This window comes from Centropristis striata, chromosome 3 (genome assembly GCF_030273125.1).
Source record: "Centropristis striata isolate RG_2023a ecotype Rhode Island chromosome 3, C.striata_1.0, whole genome shotgun sequence".
In the NCBI taxonomy this organism is placed as follows: Eukaryota; Metazoa; Chordata; class Actinopteri; order Perciformes; family Serranidae; genus Centropristis; species Centropristis striata.
Genome location: NC_081519.1, coordinates 14,494,637 through 14,511,217, shown reverse-complemented (window position 1 = coordinate 14,511,217; position 16,581 = coordinate 14,494,637). Strand labels below are relative to the sequence as shown.

Genomic DNA, 16,581 nt, shown 5'->3' with positions numbered 1-16,581 from the left:
TTAGACCAGCTATTCTCTCTTGGCTACCTTGGGGTCGGGACCCCAATTGGGGTCGAGAGATGATTTCTGGGGGTCGCCAAATCATTTGTTTTAGTCTTTTTGGTCACTTAATGTCTTTTTTTTCATTTTGTGTCTTTTTTTAGTCATTTTGTGTCTTTTTTTTTGGTCATTTTGTGTCTTTTTTGGTCATTTTGTGTCTTTTTCGATCATTTTGTGGTCAATTTGTGGTGAATTTGTGTCTGTTTTGGTCATTTTTTTTACTTTTTTTGGTCATTTTGTTTCTTTTTTGGGTGATCTGAACTGCATGTGAGATTGTGTTCAGTGAGTGGGGGTCCCGGACAACATGCATGTTAAATTGGGGGTCGCGACTCAAAAAGGTTGAGAACTACTGGTTTAGACAGTTAAGACTGGTCTGTGGACAGAGGGCAGTTTAAAGTGATTAAGGGCTTCAACCTTCAGTCTGCTCTTGATATTCTAAACCAGTTATTTCAATCTCCAGTGTGTGTGTTTGTGTGTGTTTTGCAAGCACTGTATGTGCTGTATAGAGCATCATTTACCTGTCACTTCCTAAAGAGGACATAGTTTATAAATATCGTCCAGTGGAGCTGAGGGTTGGAGGCTACAAAAGGACACCAACAATCTCCCCATTGTTCACTGGCATCATTGTTGGTCTGACCTCCCAGCTGCTCAGCCATGGTAAGTCACTGAGTGTGTGTGGGATGCTGTTTGATGGTGCAAGAAAAGATGAGGGACCTTTTTTTATATTTAAGGATGCTACATTTAAGGACTGATAAGTGCAATAATGTAATACTCCAATCTGTTCATTTGTATAATTTACAACTAGGGCTGCAACTACCTCTTATATTTGTTATCCTTTGATTTGCCAATTTTTTTCTCGATTAACTGATTACTCGTTTGCTTGAAAAATTGTGAAAGTTTCTTAAAGTCAGTTTATCATTGCAGCTCTGTTTAAAACTATAGATAGTTCATTTTTGTCAGTATAAATATAATTTTCTGTGATAATTCATTTGCTCAACAAGATAAATACTAAGTACAAAATAACAGATCTTTGGACAGAAAGAATCTAACCATTGCAAAGGTTTCATCGTAACAACTTTTAACCAGACATTGAATGCATCCTAAGTTACAAAAAACATTTATTAAGGACAAATGATTAATTTTTGACTTGCTAAAGCAGGGGTGTCAAACTCTGGCCCGCGGGCCAAATTTGGCCCGCAGTGTAATTTTATTTGGCCCGCGAGGCAATACCAAATAATTATATTATTATTGTAAATTAATGACATTGATGTGTTTTTTATTTGAAATTTTGATTTGATTTTGCATGTCTGCACTATTTAGTTATATATTGTATGTTTATAAGCGTTGCTGGTTCCATTTTTAATGTTAAAGCAAAACATGTTTGGTATATATTAAAAGGTTTATTTGTTCAATGTTGGCCCGCGATTTTATTCAAGTTTTAAATTTTGGCCCATTGTGTATTTGAGTTTGACACCCCTGTGCTAAAGGATACTGAAGTGTGATCAAATGTAATGTTTAGTTTCCACCTGGCTTCTCTTATAAACAACATTTTCTTATATTAAGCCATGCAACCATTTTGCTGGTGTTTGCTGTACTTTTAGTACCATGTAGCGTCTGCCTCATCCTGTCTACTTTGTGCCAAAAGGCCCCCAAGAAAGCCAAGAAGAGGACAGCAGAGGGAGCCAACTCCAATGTGTTCTCCATGTTTGAGCAGGCTCAGATCCAGGAATTTAAAGAGGTGAAAGCTGCTCGACCAATTTCTTTCCTCCACTGATTTACATTTGGCGGGAAACGACACAGAACCGCTCATAATTATGCATGTTAGCTCACTATGTTGGGTCTTATGATCCAACTGTTTCTGTCTCAAGAATAAACAACAACAGATACAGAAGCTTCTATTTCTTCGCTTTTCCTTTTCCATTGTTCATCATTGCAGTATGCCCACCTGTCTATATTCCTGTCCCTGGCTGGCAGCAGTGGGGCTTGTGGTATGCTGGTATGAGAGTCAGACATCCAGACTGTGTCATCAGTGATTAGGCTGCAGATAAACTGCTGGGCATGCCCTGGATGCCGAGTTAAACCTCAGAAGGGTGCGCAAGTTATAAATACTTAAGAGTGCTCATCTATAAAGATGGCATACAAAATATTTAAAAGGAGGAGAAAAAAAATCTCAAGCAGTGTGACAGAAGCTGGCTAAAAGCTTGTGGCTGTAATCTGTTTGCACTTCTCACTTTACTGGACAGATAGACTTATTTATGTGTACTGTACCTCCTCCTGTGTCCTGACCCCAGGCCTTCACTATTATGGACCAGAACAGGGACGGCTTCATTGACAAGAATGACCTGAGGGACACTTTTGCTGCTCTAGGTATGTCAACATCCGTCCTTCTAATCATGAGGTACAATGCAAAACTGATTCTAGATCAGGCATGTCCAAACTATTCCACAAAGGGCCTTGTGGCTGCAGGTTTTCGTTCCAACTAAGCAGCAGCACACCAGACTTGACTCACTTAATCAACTGATCTCAGTCTTCAGACAGTTGATTGGTCAAACTGTGTGCTTTTGCTTGGTTGAAACGAAAATCTGCAGCCACACGGCCCTTTGTGGAATAGTTTGGACATGCCTGTTCTAGATTAAAAACACTCATTTAAAAAAAAATCTGCTTACTCGTGTTGTATGTTTATGTTTGGTGCCACAGGACGTCTCAACGTGAAACAGGAAGAGATTGACGAGATGCTTAAAGAGGCTCCTGGCCCAATCAACTTCACCGTCTTCCTCACCATGTTCGGTGAGAAGCTGAAAGGTAAGGATATAAAGGCTACAGATGTACATTCAAAGGGGACATATTATGCTCATGCTAAAACCTAGTGTGCTCTGATTAGCTTGCCATAACAATATGGAGCACCAGAATTAGCAACTGGGTCTGAAAAGTGAAGCCGGGGCTGAAATGCCTGAAACCTGCATTCTTTCTAATTGCAAGCAGGGGGCAACTCCACTGGTTAGAAAAAGAAGTCTGATTGTATAGAAGGCTATGAGAAAAATACCTTACTTCTCACTTTCTTTATTACTTCAGTAAACACTTTTTGAACACACATCGCTTATTTCAAGTCTTCTTCAATACAGTATGATTACTTTTTGTAAATTGTGGACTCATGCAATATTGTGTGTTTCTGTCTTATAACACTGACCCTTTTGCAGTGTGTTTTTTGCACTTTTTCAGAGTTAATTGTGAGATTTTGGTCAATTAAAACGTTGGTGTTTGGTTGGATTAAAAGATGATCTAAAAAGTTGGTTGTTCATTTTGAGTAACAGACTAAGCTATTTAGCACTAGCATTGGCTGATAACAGTGCATCCTTCCAGCTCTCAGTCTGTTCTTTGTACATGCTGGTTGCAACAAAAACAAGATGGCTAATGAGCCTAAATGTGACATAGAATGGGGAGCAAAATCATCTATCGATTCCCATGATTTCTGAACCAGGAATCCCACAAAAAAGCTGTTTGTTGGTTGGTAGGCACTAGGACAGATGTATGTGCACAGCCACTGAAAAGGGGAGTTTTTCATAATATATCAGCTTAACAACTAAACTATGTCATGCAACCATTAGAATTTATTTGAATATGTTTCAAAAATGATTGTTTTGATGTGTCTAGGTGCTGATCCAGAGGAGACCATCCTCAACGCATTCAAAGTCTTTGACCCTGAGGGGAAAGGAGTGCTGAGGAAGGACTAGTAAGTGATTTAACACCCTCCACTCATTTGCAATATGCAAATTCATTATGAGGAGTGTTATGTAAGCTTTTACTCACAATTTATGACTGTGTCATGGATTGACTGCAATCATTCAACTCAGTACTACTCCATTATGATCTGAACATTTCTCCCCAGTATAAACACAGGCCTCGTCATCTCATACTGTGTGTGTTTTTTTCCTCTTCTCCTCTTCTCTCTGTTCAGTGTGACACAGATGCTAACAACACAAGCGGACCGATTCACCCCCGAAGAGGTACATTGTAGTCCTTCCACACAATAACTATAATTATTATGCTGATTGCTTTGTGTGTGTGGGTGATGCCAAAACCCACAGACGTCATCATGACGATCGTCTACATCCACATCAGAATAATTTTTCCACAAAACAAAACAAAACAAAAAGAGCTCAGTGAATCATCATCACACCTTTTCCATGCTAAACTATAGTTTTTGTGCATGGCTTAACCGCTGATAAAAGTGATGTTTTCTTTTTTTGGTTAGATGGAGCAGATGTTCGCTGCCTTCCCCCCAGATGTGGCAGGAAACCTGGACTACAAGAACCTGGTTCACATCATTACCCACGGAGAGGAAAAGGACCAGGAGTAACCCTTTTTGTGTTCATCAAAGGCCATCGTCTTTTTGCCCGTACGTGACTTGAAACTGGCCCACTGCTTTTGAAGGAGATATGGACTTTGGCTAATTTCTGCATCTTTATATTGGCTGCGTTGTCTCTGTACAGTACTCTCTCAAGACTGCAAGAGGATCAAGACTAAATTCTTTCTTCCAGGCCCCTAGAAATGGACAATATACAGCATCAACATAGTGTGCTCCCTTTCTGTTTTATCCACAAGATGTTCCCACATTCACCTGAGACAAATTAAATTATTTTTCCTCTTCATTTTATACACTCCATATCAGAAAGTACACATTCGTTAGGTCTGTGCATGTTCGTCTAATAAAAGTTTTCAAAGACAGAAGCCAGCCTGCATTTTTTTCATTATGATATTTTAAACATTTTATCAATAAATTGGCTAATAAACAGTATTGATAGTATGTTAATAGAGGTTATATTCCTGTGAACCATATATTTACAGGATCATCAGATTACTGCTTGAACAAATAGCCATACCAGCTTGTCAGTTAATTCCATGTTAGGTAGTGAATGTGTGTACTTGAGAATAGTGGTTGGTAGTCCACTGAAATCCCCAAGCAATGAATCCAAAACATTGTTTGTGTGTATGTTCATGTGTATTTATGTTCAAATACACGCACAGAGTAAGATATGTGTGTACTGTGTGCGAGCATTAAAATGTTTGGCTACTGTAACAAAGGGCTTTGGAGAGACAAAGCCCTGCTGTTATTTTAGTGCCGTGGTGATGTGAGGAGGGTAATGCTATACTGTGGAGTTAGGGCGGCAGCCACACAATAGGATGCCACATAGTGATCCTCACTGCCCTCGCTTACCCCACTTGCCAGGGTTTGTCGGGGGGGTTGTCGGCAGCTGGAAGGGTCCAGGGCAGGGGGTATCCAGCTTGTCAACCCCAGACTAAAGTATTGCCTTCTGAAGAGGAGAGGAGATATGTATGGAGCAGTGAGGGATAAGTGCTTGGATCAACAAAGATATTTGAGCTCACATCAGGCGCCCTGCTTTAACAGTCTTTAGGAACACACTGCGGCCATTGAAGGAAGGGAAATTGGGCACTGGGGAGAAATAGTACCTTGTACCTTTACCCTTACCACAGCTGACCGTTATCTTAATCCATAAGAACCCACGGTGACACTCATGTAACAAACACTTTAAATATTCTAGAACAGGGGTCTCAAACTCAAATGACATGGGGGCCGCTGGAGGCAGTATCAAAATGACCAAAAAAATCTAAATTACTTAAAAAAAGACACAAAAAGACAGACAAAATGACTTAAAAAGACACAAAATGACCAAAAAAGACACAAAATTACTTAAAAAAGGGACACAAAATGACAGAAAAAAACTAAATTACTTAAAAAAGACACAAAATGACCAAAAAAGACACAAAATGACTGAAAAAACACTAAATTACTTAAAAAAGACACAAAAAGACAGACAAAATGACCAAAAAAGACACAAAATTACTTAAAAAAAGGACACAAATTGACAGAAAAAAACTAAGTTACTTAAAAAAGACACAAAAAGAGACACAAAATGACAAAAAAAAACCACATCATAAATATGTTCTGCGTGGTTCACTTGGTCTGTGATATATCCCCCATAACTTTCCTTTATGGATAACTGGATCTGGGTTCTTATGGGTTAAAGCTGCACTAATCTATATTTATTATATTAATGGTGGATGAAATAACGATGTATAATGCAGTATAGAGCTGTTGTCGTGACAAACCCACAAAGAACTAGGACTGCAAGCAGTACTGAACGGGCCCTCGCAGTACACGCGTGTCTGGGAATGCTGCCGTCGGGGTTTGTGCGTTACAGGGGCCAGTCTATACCACCCCTATGAATTTCATTGCCTTAAGTGTTATAGTGTGGCCACGGTACCAAATATGAAATTAGACTGCCACCACAGTGCCACCTAGGGGCCGATCAATAAAACCTTAAAGGGTTATCCTCAGGAGGGCACTGACAATAACTGTACCAAGTTTTGTATAATAATGCACAAACTATCCCTTTAATCCTCATACAGTGTCTGAAGGAGGACTCTTAACTGATATGTATAAGTTAGACGAGGCAGGTCACAAATTCACTGTCTTAAGTTGAATGATGTGGGATATGTGCCTCTTTTGTGTGTGTGTATGAGGACTCTATTTGTACCCAGAGGTAGATTTTGTTTGCAGTATGAAGTAAATAACATAGATAAAAAGATTAAAAAAACATGATAATGATAATGAATTTCATTGCCTTAAGTCTTATGGTCTGGGCACAGTGCCAAATATTAAATTAGACTGCCACCAGAGCGCCACCTAGGGGCTGATCAATAAAATCTTCAAGGGTTATCCTCAGGAGGGCATTGACAATAAGTATACCAAGTTTGGTGTTAATCCGACCAACCGATTTGGAGATATAAAATACTTAAATTTAAAGAGCGCCACCTAGTGGTCATCGGCCAAAATTTTGCAGCGAGCCTCAGGGGCTCATGGGGAAGTAGGATCTTTAGTTTCATGTCATTCAGACACACCAATGTGGAGATATGCAACACTTCGTGTTTTGTGTTTAAAATAGCGCCACCTGCAGGAAGTTGTTATTTAATAACTTGAGTATTCTTTGGGTTATCAAAATTATTTTAATAACTTTTTGTTATGAGGGTCCATAGATGCTGTGTGCAAAGTTTGGTGCAAAACGATGAAATTGCCTAGGAGGAGTTGGAAAAAGTATGTTTACAACATTTTGCAAATTGAGCTACCTATTTCCAAGGAGTTGGTAGAGACCATCAACTGTGAAAGACATAGCCTTGCTGTTGTCACCTGTTGGGTGATGGACTTGTTGTGGCAATTTTGACAACTGCACTAATTTAATGGGGGAGCTGGCCAAACAAGACGCACACAATACTCAGTTCTCCAGGTTTTATTAACACATCTGTACTACACCGCTCAGTCCTGGATAGTTATTTTACAAAGCTGAGGTAATAAACTTCTAAATTATCAAACTTCTTTTTGCAGCCAATTGAGTCGCCCCCTGCTTGCTATTAGAAAGAATGCAGATTCAAGGCCCTTTTCACTTTTCAATGTTGCTCAGTATCTGCTTTATTATTCATATCAACTTTCTCAGCTGTTTATATGCTAGATTTTGTGCTTTCAGCTTGTTGAGGAGTTCCGATACCATCAGGTGGACAAAAAACACTAAATGAAGCTTCAATAATGCATTCACATGTCGGAGGCAACACAGATTGTCTCAGTGTCACTAACAGTGAATGAAAAAATAATCAACCAGTAAAGAACCAGGGTAAGATGCTGCAATGAGTTGTTTATTGTCATCAGAAGTGTGTGAGAGGCTGCTGTACTGCAGTGAAAACCATTTTCTGTCTGATCAGGCAGACTTGAGAGAGCGTGAAGGAGTCCTGCCGCCCTCTGGTTCAACGGCTGTCTCACACTCTATAACAAATAAACATGCAGATCATGGTGGAACAGGATATTAAAATTGTTATAACCAGTATTATTCGTTTTGGTCAAGAAGAACTCTGATTCCAAAGAAGTTGAAAACTAACAAAAACAGAATGCAACTAGGACTGCAAGCAGTACTGAACCCCTATGAATTTCATTGCCTTAAGTGTTATAGTGTGGCCACGGTACCAAATATGAAATTAGACTGCCACCACAGTGCCACCTAGGGGCCGATCAATAAAAGCTTAAAGGGTTATCCTCAGGAGGGCATTGACAATAATTGTACCAAGTTTTGTATCGTAATGCACAAACTATCCCTTTAATCCTCATACAGTGTCTGAAGGAGGACTCTTAACTGATATGTATAAGTTAGAAGAGGCAGGTAGCAATGGTGGAAAGTAACTATGTGCATTTACTCAAGTACTGGACTTAAAGTACAGGCAAATATTGTACTTTTTACTCCTCTACATTTAGCTGACAGCTTTAATTACTTTTCAGGTCAAGATTTAAAATGAAAAACATGATACATTTTAAATTATTACCCATTTTTATAAATTAAACCACTTAAAAGTTTATTAGGTAGTTAAAATGAGCGGAGTGGAGTCATTTCACAGTGTGGTATTAGTACTTTTACTGAAGTAAAGGATCTGAACACTTCTTCCACCACTGTCCTTTTTACTTCTTTACTTCTTTATTTATTTATTTATTTATTTTAATTTTAATTTTAATTTTTTAATTATTATTTATTTATTTATTTTTTTAAATGCGCACCTCGCAGGTCGTTGCCTGCTTGGGCTAGCCTGGGTATACCCAGACTGCCTTGCGCGCTCGAATTTAATTTCGAACCTCCAGACGGTCTGGAAACTAGAGGGAGATCTTATCCCTGTTTTAGGGATCCAATCACAGAGCAGGGAGGGACGGCAAGACGATGACGCGTACTACTCGGCACTTGGAAGCTTTCCGGATCCAACATGGCTGCTGCAGACGCGAAACTCTCTTTAGCTGTAGACGGTGTTTTAAATAGTTTAGAGCGAAAGTTGAAAGTTGAAAGGTCTCTCGCCGGCTCCGCTGTCCCCTGGCTGGTAGCGAGATCACCGGTAGCGGGGCTATTAGCGCCGCATGGGCGGTCTCGGTGGCTCGTTGCGCCGAGCCGGCGGGCCGTCGGTCACCGCCGGTGATCTCGCTACGAGCCGGGGGACAGCGGAGCCCCCAGAGGCCCGCAGCAGCTTGTTTGTTGCCCATAAAATCAGTGGATGTGTGTGGCTGAATGACATGAGGGGGAATAAAGCGTGAAAATAAATAATCTTGCAGAAAGCGAGAACTGGAGAAGCAAAGCAGCAAACAACACTCTCTCACAAACATCCATTTCTGTTGCTCTACTACGTCATCTGGTATAACTGATCTGATTGGCTAAGAGCTACCTACAGACGCTTTGATAGACATTCTAAGCGCCCAATAAACGGCTCCGGAGGATCATAAACCACACCTCCTCGGCAGGTGTCCAGACCTAATCTCCAATGAGATTTGGTCTGGTCCTAATTATCTGCAAATTCTTTGTGACCTACATTTAATTGATTTCAGTACAAAGACAATATATCTAACACTAAAACTGATAAATGTTTGTTTTTTCATTTTGAATCTTTTTTACTTACATTTTACAGTGTCCCAACTTCTTTGGAATCAGGAATGCATCACACTTCGAAGTCTTATTACACAGTTTTTCTGCAGAGTTAAAGATGTTTTAATACCTGGTAGCAGGTCAGAGTTGGCTAGCAGCACATTTTCAGGAACCAGCTTCGTCTGCTCATCGTCCATGTTGTTGGCCTGGATCAGCAGGTTACTAACATTCTCCTCAAGCATACCTGAAGTAGAGAGGTGACAGCAGGGGTGATGGAAGGTGAAAATATATATTCAGGGCAGGTTTAGGAGGTTGAGAGTTCACCTACTGATGATGTGTGTGATGTTGTCAGAACGGATGCTGACAGGTTCTTGCAATATCTGGTCACAAAGGCCACGGGTGGCCTTCATCAGCTGGTCCAGAGTCCTCACAACCACCATGCACTGCTCTTCCAGGGACTCTGACAAACAGCTATACATTTCCAGCTCATACTACAGCACAGAAAGACACAGGAGAAAAAACAATAGTGTACACTGTAACAAATTGCTGTAAGAAAACAGTCAAATTGTGACATTAACATACTGTTTTCCATTAAAAAGGTATTATACTGTAGAAAACAATGCATTCTGGGCAATATTTGTAGGTAGCTTGCCGTTTCCCATAAAATATATGACCTATATATATATATATATATATTATATTTTCTAAGTCTCTTCTTGTATACATTTTTTAATGGCTGTATTTTACTTAACTAACTCATTCAGTATATGGTAATATTATTAAAATTACTGTGGTTACAGTGAAGACAGCGCTTAATTCATAGTAATTGGCTTTCAGACAGTAATATGCTCTATTTACAAAAAATGACTGCATTGTATACTGCAACAATATTGCAACTAGCCTTACTATACTGTGTTTCAGTCTACTGTAAAAATCAATGAAATGCAGGATTTTACTGTAATTCAGTATGTGGTTTTATCACAGTACCATACTGTAAAGTAAATAACAGTAGAGGAACTGTAAAATTAACAGTAGAATGCTGGAAACCCTGCTGCCAGTATTTTACTGTTAATTTTCAAGACAATTGTTTACAGTGTATCTGTTTCTTTTTGTGTTTTTGTTGTTGTTGCACTTTGTATAAAGTGGGGGAAAAAACAATCTGTATAGTGAAAGCATATCTTGGTCAAAGCTTTGTCTTAAAAAGCTATTTCCATAGATCATTTGTGTTTTATCTGGGCCTGGTTAATCTTACTCAATACCTTTAAGGTATGAACCAAAATAACCCAGTCCTAAATAGCATTGAAACCAGTGGTTGAATGTAACTAAGTACATTTTACTCAAGTACTGTACTTCAGTACAATTGAGGTAGTTGTCCTTTACTGGAGTATTTCCATTTTATGTAACTTTATACTTCTACTCCACTACATTTAGAGGCAATTATAGTACTTTTTACCCCACTACATTTAGCTGACAGCTTACTTTTCAGGTCAAGATTTAACATAAAAAAACATGATCAATTTAAAGTGATTAGAAATTTTTTGTTATAAAACCTCATAACAGTATATTAAGTTGTTAAAATGAGCCATATCTTTACAAAATTAAATCACTGCTTTCATAAATGCATCAATACAAATAATGTTATACTATATTTATGATGCTGATACTTTTGTACTTTTACTTTTACTTTTGCTTAAGCAAATCTTAATACTTCTTCCACCACTGCACTGCAAAAAAAGAAAAGTTGGGTGAACTCAAAATTTCAAGGCAACAAACTTCGATAAAATTTTAAGTTGGACAATTAAACTAAATATTTTAAGTTTTGTTTTAGAGTTTGCTCAACTCTGAATTTCTCTGGCACGATTGTAACGCCGCTATGAAATGTCAGCTAATGTTGTGACCACAGTTTTGAGTTAGCATTGATACACTAATGGCTACTCTTGTAGCTGTAACAAGCAGCACCGCTAGCATCAGTTAGCCACTAGCGTCAGTTAGCCGCTAGCATCAGTTAGCCGCTAGCTTTCGCTAGTGGCCGAATTTCACAACAAAGAAATAAGAGTTAGCAGAACTATTGTCTCTTGTTGTGAACCCCAACTTAAAGATATAAGTAACAACAACTCACAAACTTGTTTTTGAGCAGACAACTGGCTTCCTTTGTTGTGCTAACTTACATTATTGCCCTAAATGTCAGTCATTTATATTTCCAAGTTTTACCAAATTAAATCACTGTTTTAGGCCAAAATATACAAGTTGGCTTTTTTGCAGTGTGATTTAAACTCATCCAGTCAATGGATACCTACCTTAAAAAGATAATAATAAAAGGAGATGTCATTTTTTTTGATGTGTGACTCAGTTGCAGCGAAACACAATCTGAAAATAACTGGACAGCATCATTTGCTCACAGATCATCATTATTATCAAGCAAACAAAGCTTTTTTTTTAGATCAGAGATAAAGGGTTTGTACCTGAAAAGTGTATTTTTTACATCATACCTAGCATTATACAGCAATTGTATGTTATTACAATCCCAGTCAGCTACAGAGAACTAACTAAACACTGCAACAGAAAATAAACCATGGCCCAACTGTAATATTGACTGAAACCAAGAAATGGTGTACTGCATATTGTGTGTCATGTGGTCAGACAGTGAGACTCACCTCTAGATCTTTAAGTTGGCTGTGAATCAGCTCATTGTGTCGTTTGTTCTCTTCCTCCAGAAACCGGATGTCAATCTGAAGGTGAAACACATGCATGTAAATAAAACTCAACACCAGGTTAAACCATGTCTGTACAGGACATACTGTATGTCAGACCTGGGCATTGGGCGGCCCGCGGGCCACATCCGGCCCGTTGGCTGTCCTTGTCCGGCCCGCATGAGGTTACCAAGAAATTAGAAATCAATATAACCGCAGTGCTTTTATTTTGAAAAAAATAGGAAACATTATCATTAGCACTAGAGCTAACAAGCACTTTTACTATAGTTAAGACAGCAAATATAGCCGCTAATATATATGACAGAATAAAATAAACTCTAACAAACCTTGTTTCCTGTCAGTCAGCCACTATAGAAGCCTTTTTCATACTTTATATCAACTTTATATGAATTACGACGCACTCACTATTTACCGTTCGTTTTTTAATTTAACCGTTCTACCGGTTATTTCCTGTCACTACCTTTCAAAGTTAAAGCACCCGTTTTACATTGGACGACACCTTTTCAAAATAAAAGCATCACAACATTGTAAAACACCTTGAAAATGTATAAACATGAAAAAACAAGCTATATAATACAAAAACACAAATAGGAACCTTGCTAAAGGTCATTTACAGTTGTGTTTAAAATAAATGTTAAAGTGATATAGTGATTGGAGTATTTACTACTTTTTACTGCTATATTTGATTTACTCCACATTAACAGTCTTATCATAACATGTGTTCCTATCAGTAGCAGCTCAAAACCAGATAATTTACTATATTTTATAAAGCGATTACATTAATATTGAGCAGAATTTAGTTCAGAGTTTTGGTCCGGCCCCTCCAACCTTTGTGGTATTGGTCATGTGGCCCCTTGGGAAAATTAATTGCCCACCCCTGCTGTATGTACATGCCTCTTTTTTGTCTATGCAGTTCTTCAACATGTTCCTTCTCTTCTGCAGCTCATTGATGTAGCTGACATGTGCAAAATTCTTCTGTTCATTCTGAATGAACATGTGAGCGATCTGACGCAGGTCTGTCTCTCCGGTGACCTCCACCAGCGTGTGGTGTCCCTGCTTGTACATCTCCAGCCTCTTAGCCTCAGTCTCATATTGCTGCTGTTTCTCTGTGGCAATGAAATAAAGGTCACCGACTATTAACAAGGGAGATTTTATGTAAAAAAAAAAACCACAATTTTCTTTGGGTAAAAATAGAGACTGAGTCTGTTTAAGCTTTGATTAAGATGCTATTCTCTGATGTGCAGTGGTTTTAAATGGTTCTTTGTGGAATATTATACTTCTCTTCTTGGAGTCTTCATCTTCCTCCAAATTCGTAATTTCATGGAATTTTGTCTCCATGAAAGCCTGCAGTTTGGCATCATGGGCGATGGCGGTCTTCAGCTGCATCCTTCTCTTGGTGAACTGAACTGTCTCCACCTCGATGCACTTCTTCACCTCCATCATTCGGCTCTCAGCCTCTGACCTGAACACAACACGCTGGACTAAATGCCACCAATACAAGATTCCACACTTTTTTTTTTAGTTTTTTTCACATGCAAACACATGAATTACCTCTGGTTGAAAGCGAGACTGGCCTTCTCCCCAAGTTTCACCGTTACGTTTTGCTGTGTAGCCAACTCTTTGTTAAATTTCCTGTCGATGTGGCACCATAGGCTTTTCTGCTGCAGCAAGTGAGCAATGTCTGTACGGTAAATCATGTTGCTGCACAGCAACTTGTCAAACTTAATAGTGTCCTACAGAAAAAGAGGAAAGAATTGAAGTTGGGGGCTAAAACCTGGGACTACTTATAGATTTAGACAGGACATTAAACTGTGCTGAGGACTGTGATAATAGTATGGCACAGTACTTCCTGTCTCCTTTGTGTGCATGACAATGAGCAAAGTTTTTTAGAACCTGGTTGAGTTTGTTTTCTAAGATGCGGATGAGTTTCCTGTGGCGGCTGTGTTTCCCTTCTAGTTTCAGGAGGCCACCTGGGACCGTTAGCTTCTCTTGAATCCTGCTCTCTGTCACAGTTATCTGAGGACACGCGGGAAAAAAGATGCAATGCATACAAAGCACTTGAAAATACAGACAGCGACATGTTTTCATTTTTGTCAGCTGTAGCACGTTGGGTTTGAAATGAAACAATAGGAATTTAAAGTGCTGATTTTCAGCTTTAAGGGTGCTTGACGTATGAGAAACTGCAGCGATTTCAATAAATAGTCCCCTGAAAATTGTGAACGGTGCAGCACTGTAATGTGGTTACAACTTCTACTCTACATTTCCTACTGCTCACCACATACATGTGTAAATATATTCAGTCTACTCTTCAAATCCAAGGTGCTGTCAACTAAACGGACGAATAGCAAAAATAAAGTAGTGTGTACTTAGCCTACTGGTACACTGCATACTATATCTGGTATTAACATTCCTACTAATACACATAGTACTATTACTGTTCTTTCTACTACTTAAAGTATATATAACATTATGCATATCATATTTCAATAGAAACTGTTAATAATAATAAACAGAGTTAAAACAGTAGAGTGTACACTACTGGTCAAAAGTTTTAGAACACACCAACTTTTCCAGAATTTAATTGAAAATGATGCAGTTTAATGTCTCAGTCTACTCTGAAATGAATGCACATTTGCAACATTTAAAATTCTTTATTGAGCATGATAGTGTTTTGAAAATAAAAAAAAGATTCAAAATCACATTTTGTGTTGGACTAAAGGACTAAAAAAAGACGCAAAATGACAAAAAAAAGACACAAAATGACAAAAAAAGACACCAAAAGACACAAAATGACTTACAAAGACATGAAAATAATTCGAAAATGGACAAAATAGCCCAAGACTCCATAGAGTTAAGTTGTTAACCCATTTCTTGTTCCCTGAAAAAGGCCTACTTGTATAATTCTGAAATGTACATTATCTTTCAGTTTTGGTTAAGCTTACCTTTTTTTATTTACCTCTGGCAGTTCACCACTTACCTTCGTACCCTTTCAAGCTGTTCATTTGACTTGAACTGCTTGAATTTCAATAAAAAACTGGAAAAATTGGGGTGTTCTAAAACTTTTGACGGGTAGTGTATGTCGGTCTTGTATACCTTTTTTTCCAGAGAGACCAAATGATCCTTCTGCTGGCTGATGAGCTGACTAAATCGAGAATTTTCCTCTTGCAGGTTGTTGTATTGCTCCTTTAAAATGTCTGTTGCCATTTTAATCTAAACACATGACATGATTTGTTAGTGATTAACTAGTTATTTTCCACTCTCAACTCCACACGTAGTCCATCAAATGAATGTATAAAATTTTGGGACTAACATTTCCAAAGATAGTCACCTACCTGTCAGATACGGAGTAAAATCCTAATAAGATCCAGTTGGCAGGAAATCTCACTCAGAGGAGAATATTTTTTATAGGCTGATCTTTGAATCTGTTGAAGTCAAACTGCAGGCTGCAGCATTTCTTAGTTTCAAACATAAACATTCCAAAAGAGTGTGTTTATTTACTGTTGAAGTGCAGGCACCATATGAGTACAATTATATTATTTCTTAATTAGACCATGTTGGAATTCAAAGTAAAACTTTGTACACTGAATAAAACATTCAAAAGTGGAAAAATAGTTCAGTGAAACTAAAAGGTGAACATTTATTGAGAATAAAAGCATCTGCAGCATTGAATAATAACTGAAACTTTATACATCAGCACCCTCTAGCGGCCACTGAGAAAAGTGAAATATGAAATAAATCAAATGGGCATCCACAATTATGATAAAGGGTTACAGTCCTCATGATCATAAGAATGATAAAATGTACAGGCCTAATAAATATTAAATCTCATGTAATTCCTCTAAAGAAAACCAATAACTTATAATTTAGCGAGATAAAACTGACAGCTTCCATAGATCTTGTTGAGATGACATTAAACATATAAAACCTGTGTAAAGTCATGATAAGGTCACTATAATCTCACTGCTGAGCACCATTCACTGTAAATCCCTGTAGGAATATTACAGTAATATTACACCAATCATTGATCAGGGGAAGCATTTTACAGTGTGCTGAGGTTGCAATTAATGCTCTCTCACAGATTTATATTGAGATTTAATACAGTTCTTAAGTGGCATTAAGTCCATATCACCACTGACAAATACTGTAGGAATTTTCTGCCGATTTGTGCTGAGTGTGTGCTCTGAGCAGAGAGACTTTAGCTGTGATGATAACCAGTTAGGTGTTACAATGACAAAAATGTTAGAAAAGGTTTAAGCATGTATGTATGTATGTATGTATATATGAACATATATGTATATGCATATCTTTATAACTATGTGTACCAGTAAAGGGAAATGGGGGGAGGGAATGGGAGGGGGGGGCAGGGTAAA

General features: G+C 38.3%; 2 protein-coding genes across 2 annotated transcripts; one reads left to right on the top strand and one right to left on the bottom strand.

The window, feature by feature from the left end:
* Positions 1–1,670: 1,670 nt before the first annotated feature.
* myl2a (myosin, light chain 2a, regulatory, cardiac, slow) lies at positions 1,671–4,761 on the top strand. Its single transcript, XM_059329216.1, has 6 exons — positions 1,671–1,777; positions 2,331–2,406; positions 2,737–2,841; positions 3,691–3,769; positions 3,995–4,043; positions 4,292–4,761. The coding sequence occupies exons 1-6, from the start codon at positions 1,742–1,744 to the stop codon at positions 4,394–4,396; spliced, it is 450 nt and encodes a 149-aa protein (XP_059185199.1). The 5' UTR covers positions 1,671–1,741; the 3' UTR covers positions 4,397–4,761.
* A 2,964-nt stretch (positions 4,762–7,725) lies between these two features.
* On the bottom strand, positions 7,726–15,650 carry LOC131968673 (coiled-coil domain-containing protein 63-like). Its single transcript, XM_059329659.1, has 10 exons — positions 15,544–15,650; positions 15,305–15,421; positions 14,105–14,227; positions 13,763–13,944; positions 13,489–13,673; positions 13,106–13,317; positions 12,155–12,229; positions 9,829–9,991; positions 9,631–9,744; positions 7,726–7,873 (listed from the first exon to the last, which is right to left on the bottom strand). Exons 2-10 carry the CDS (start codon positions 15,413–15,415, stop codon positions 7,809–7,811), a joined length of 1,230 nt encoding a protein of 409 aa, XP_059185642.1. The 5' UTR covers positions 15,416–15,421; positions 15,544–15,650; the 3' UTR covers positions 7,726–7,808.
* Between the last annotated feature and the right edge of the window lie 931 nt (positions 15,651–16,581).

Excerpts from the sequence above, each read along its gene's own strand:
- myl2a (XM_059329216.1), top strand. The coding sequence starts at position 1,742 with ATGTTTGAGCAGGCTCAGATCCAGGAATTTAAAGAG. Across the intron at positions 2,407-2,736 it reads GGACACTTTTGCTGCTCTAG|GACGTCTCAACGTGAAACAG; the intron begins GTATGTCAACAT and ends TTGGTGCCACAG. Across the intron at positions 2,842-3,690 it reads GTTCGGTGAGAAGCTGAAAG|GTGCTGATCCAGAGGAGACC; the intron begins GTAAGGATATAA and ends TGATGTGTCTAG.
- LOC131968673 (XM_059329659.1), bottom strand. The coding sequence starts at position 15,415 with ATGGCAACAGACATTTTAAAGGAGCAATACAACAACCTGCAAGAGGAA. Across the intron at positions 13,318-13,488 it reads TGAAGACTCCAAGAAGAGAA|AGAAACAGCAGCAATATGAG; the intron begins GTATAATATTCC and ends TCATTGCCACAG. Across the intron at positions 9,745-9,828 it reads CAACATCACACACATCATCA|GTATGCTTGAGGAGAATGTT; the intron begins GTAGGTGAACTC and ends TCTCTACTTCAG.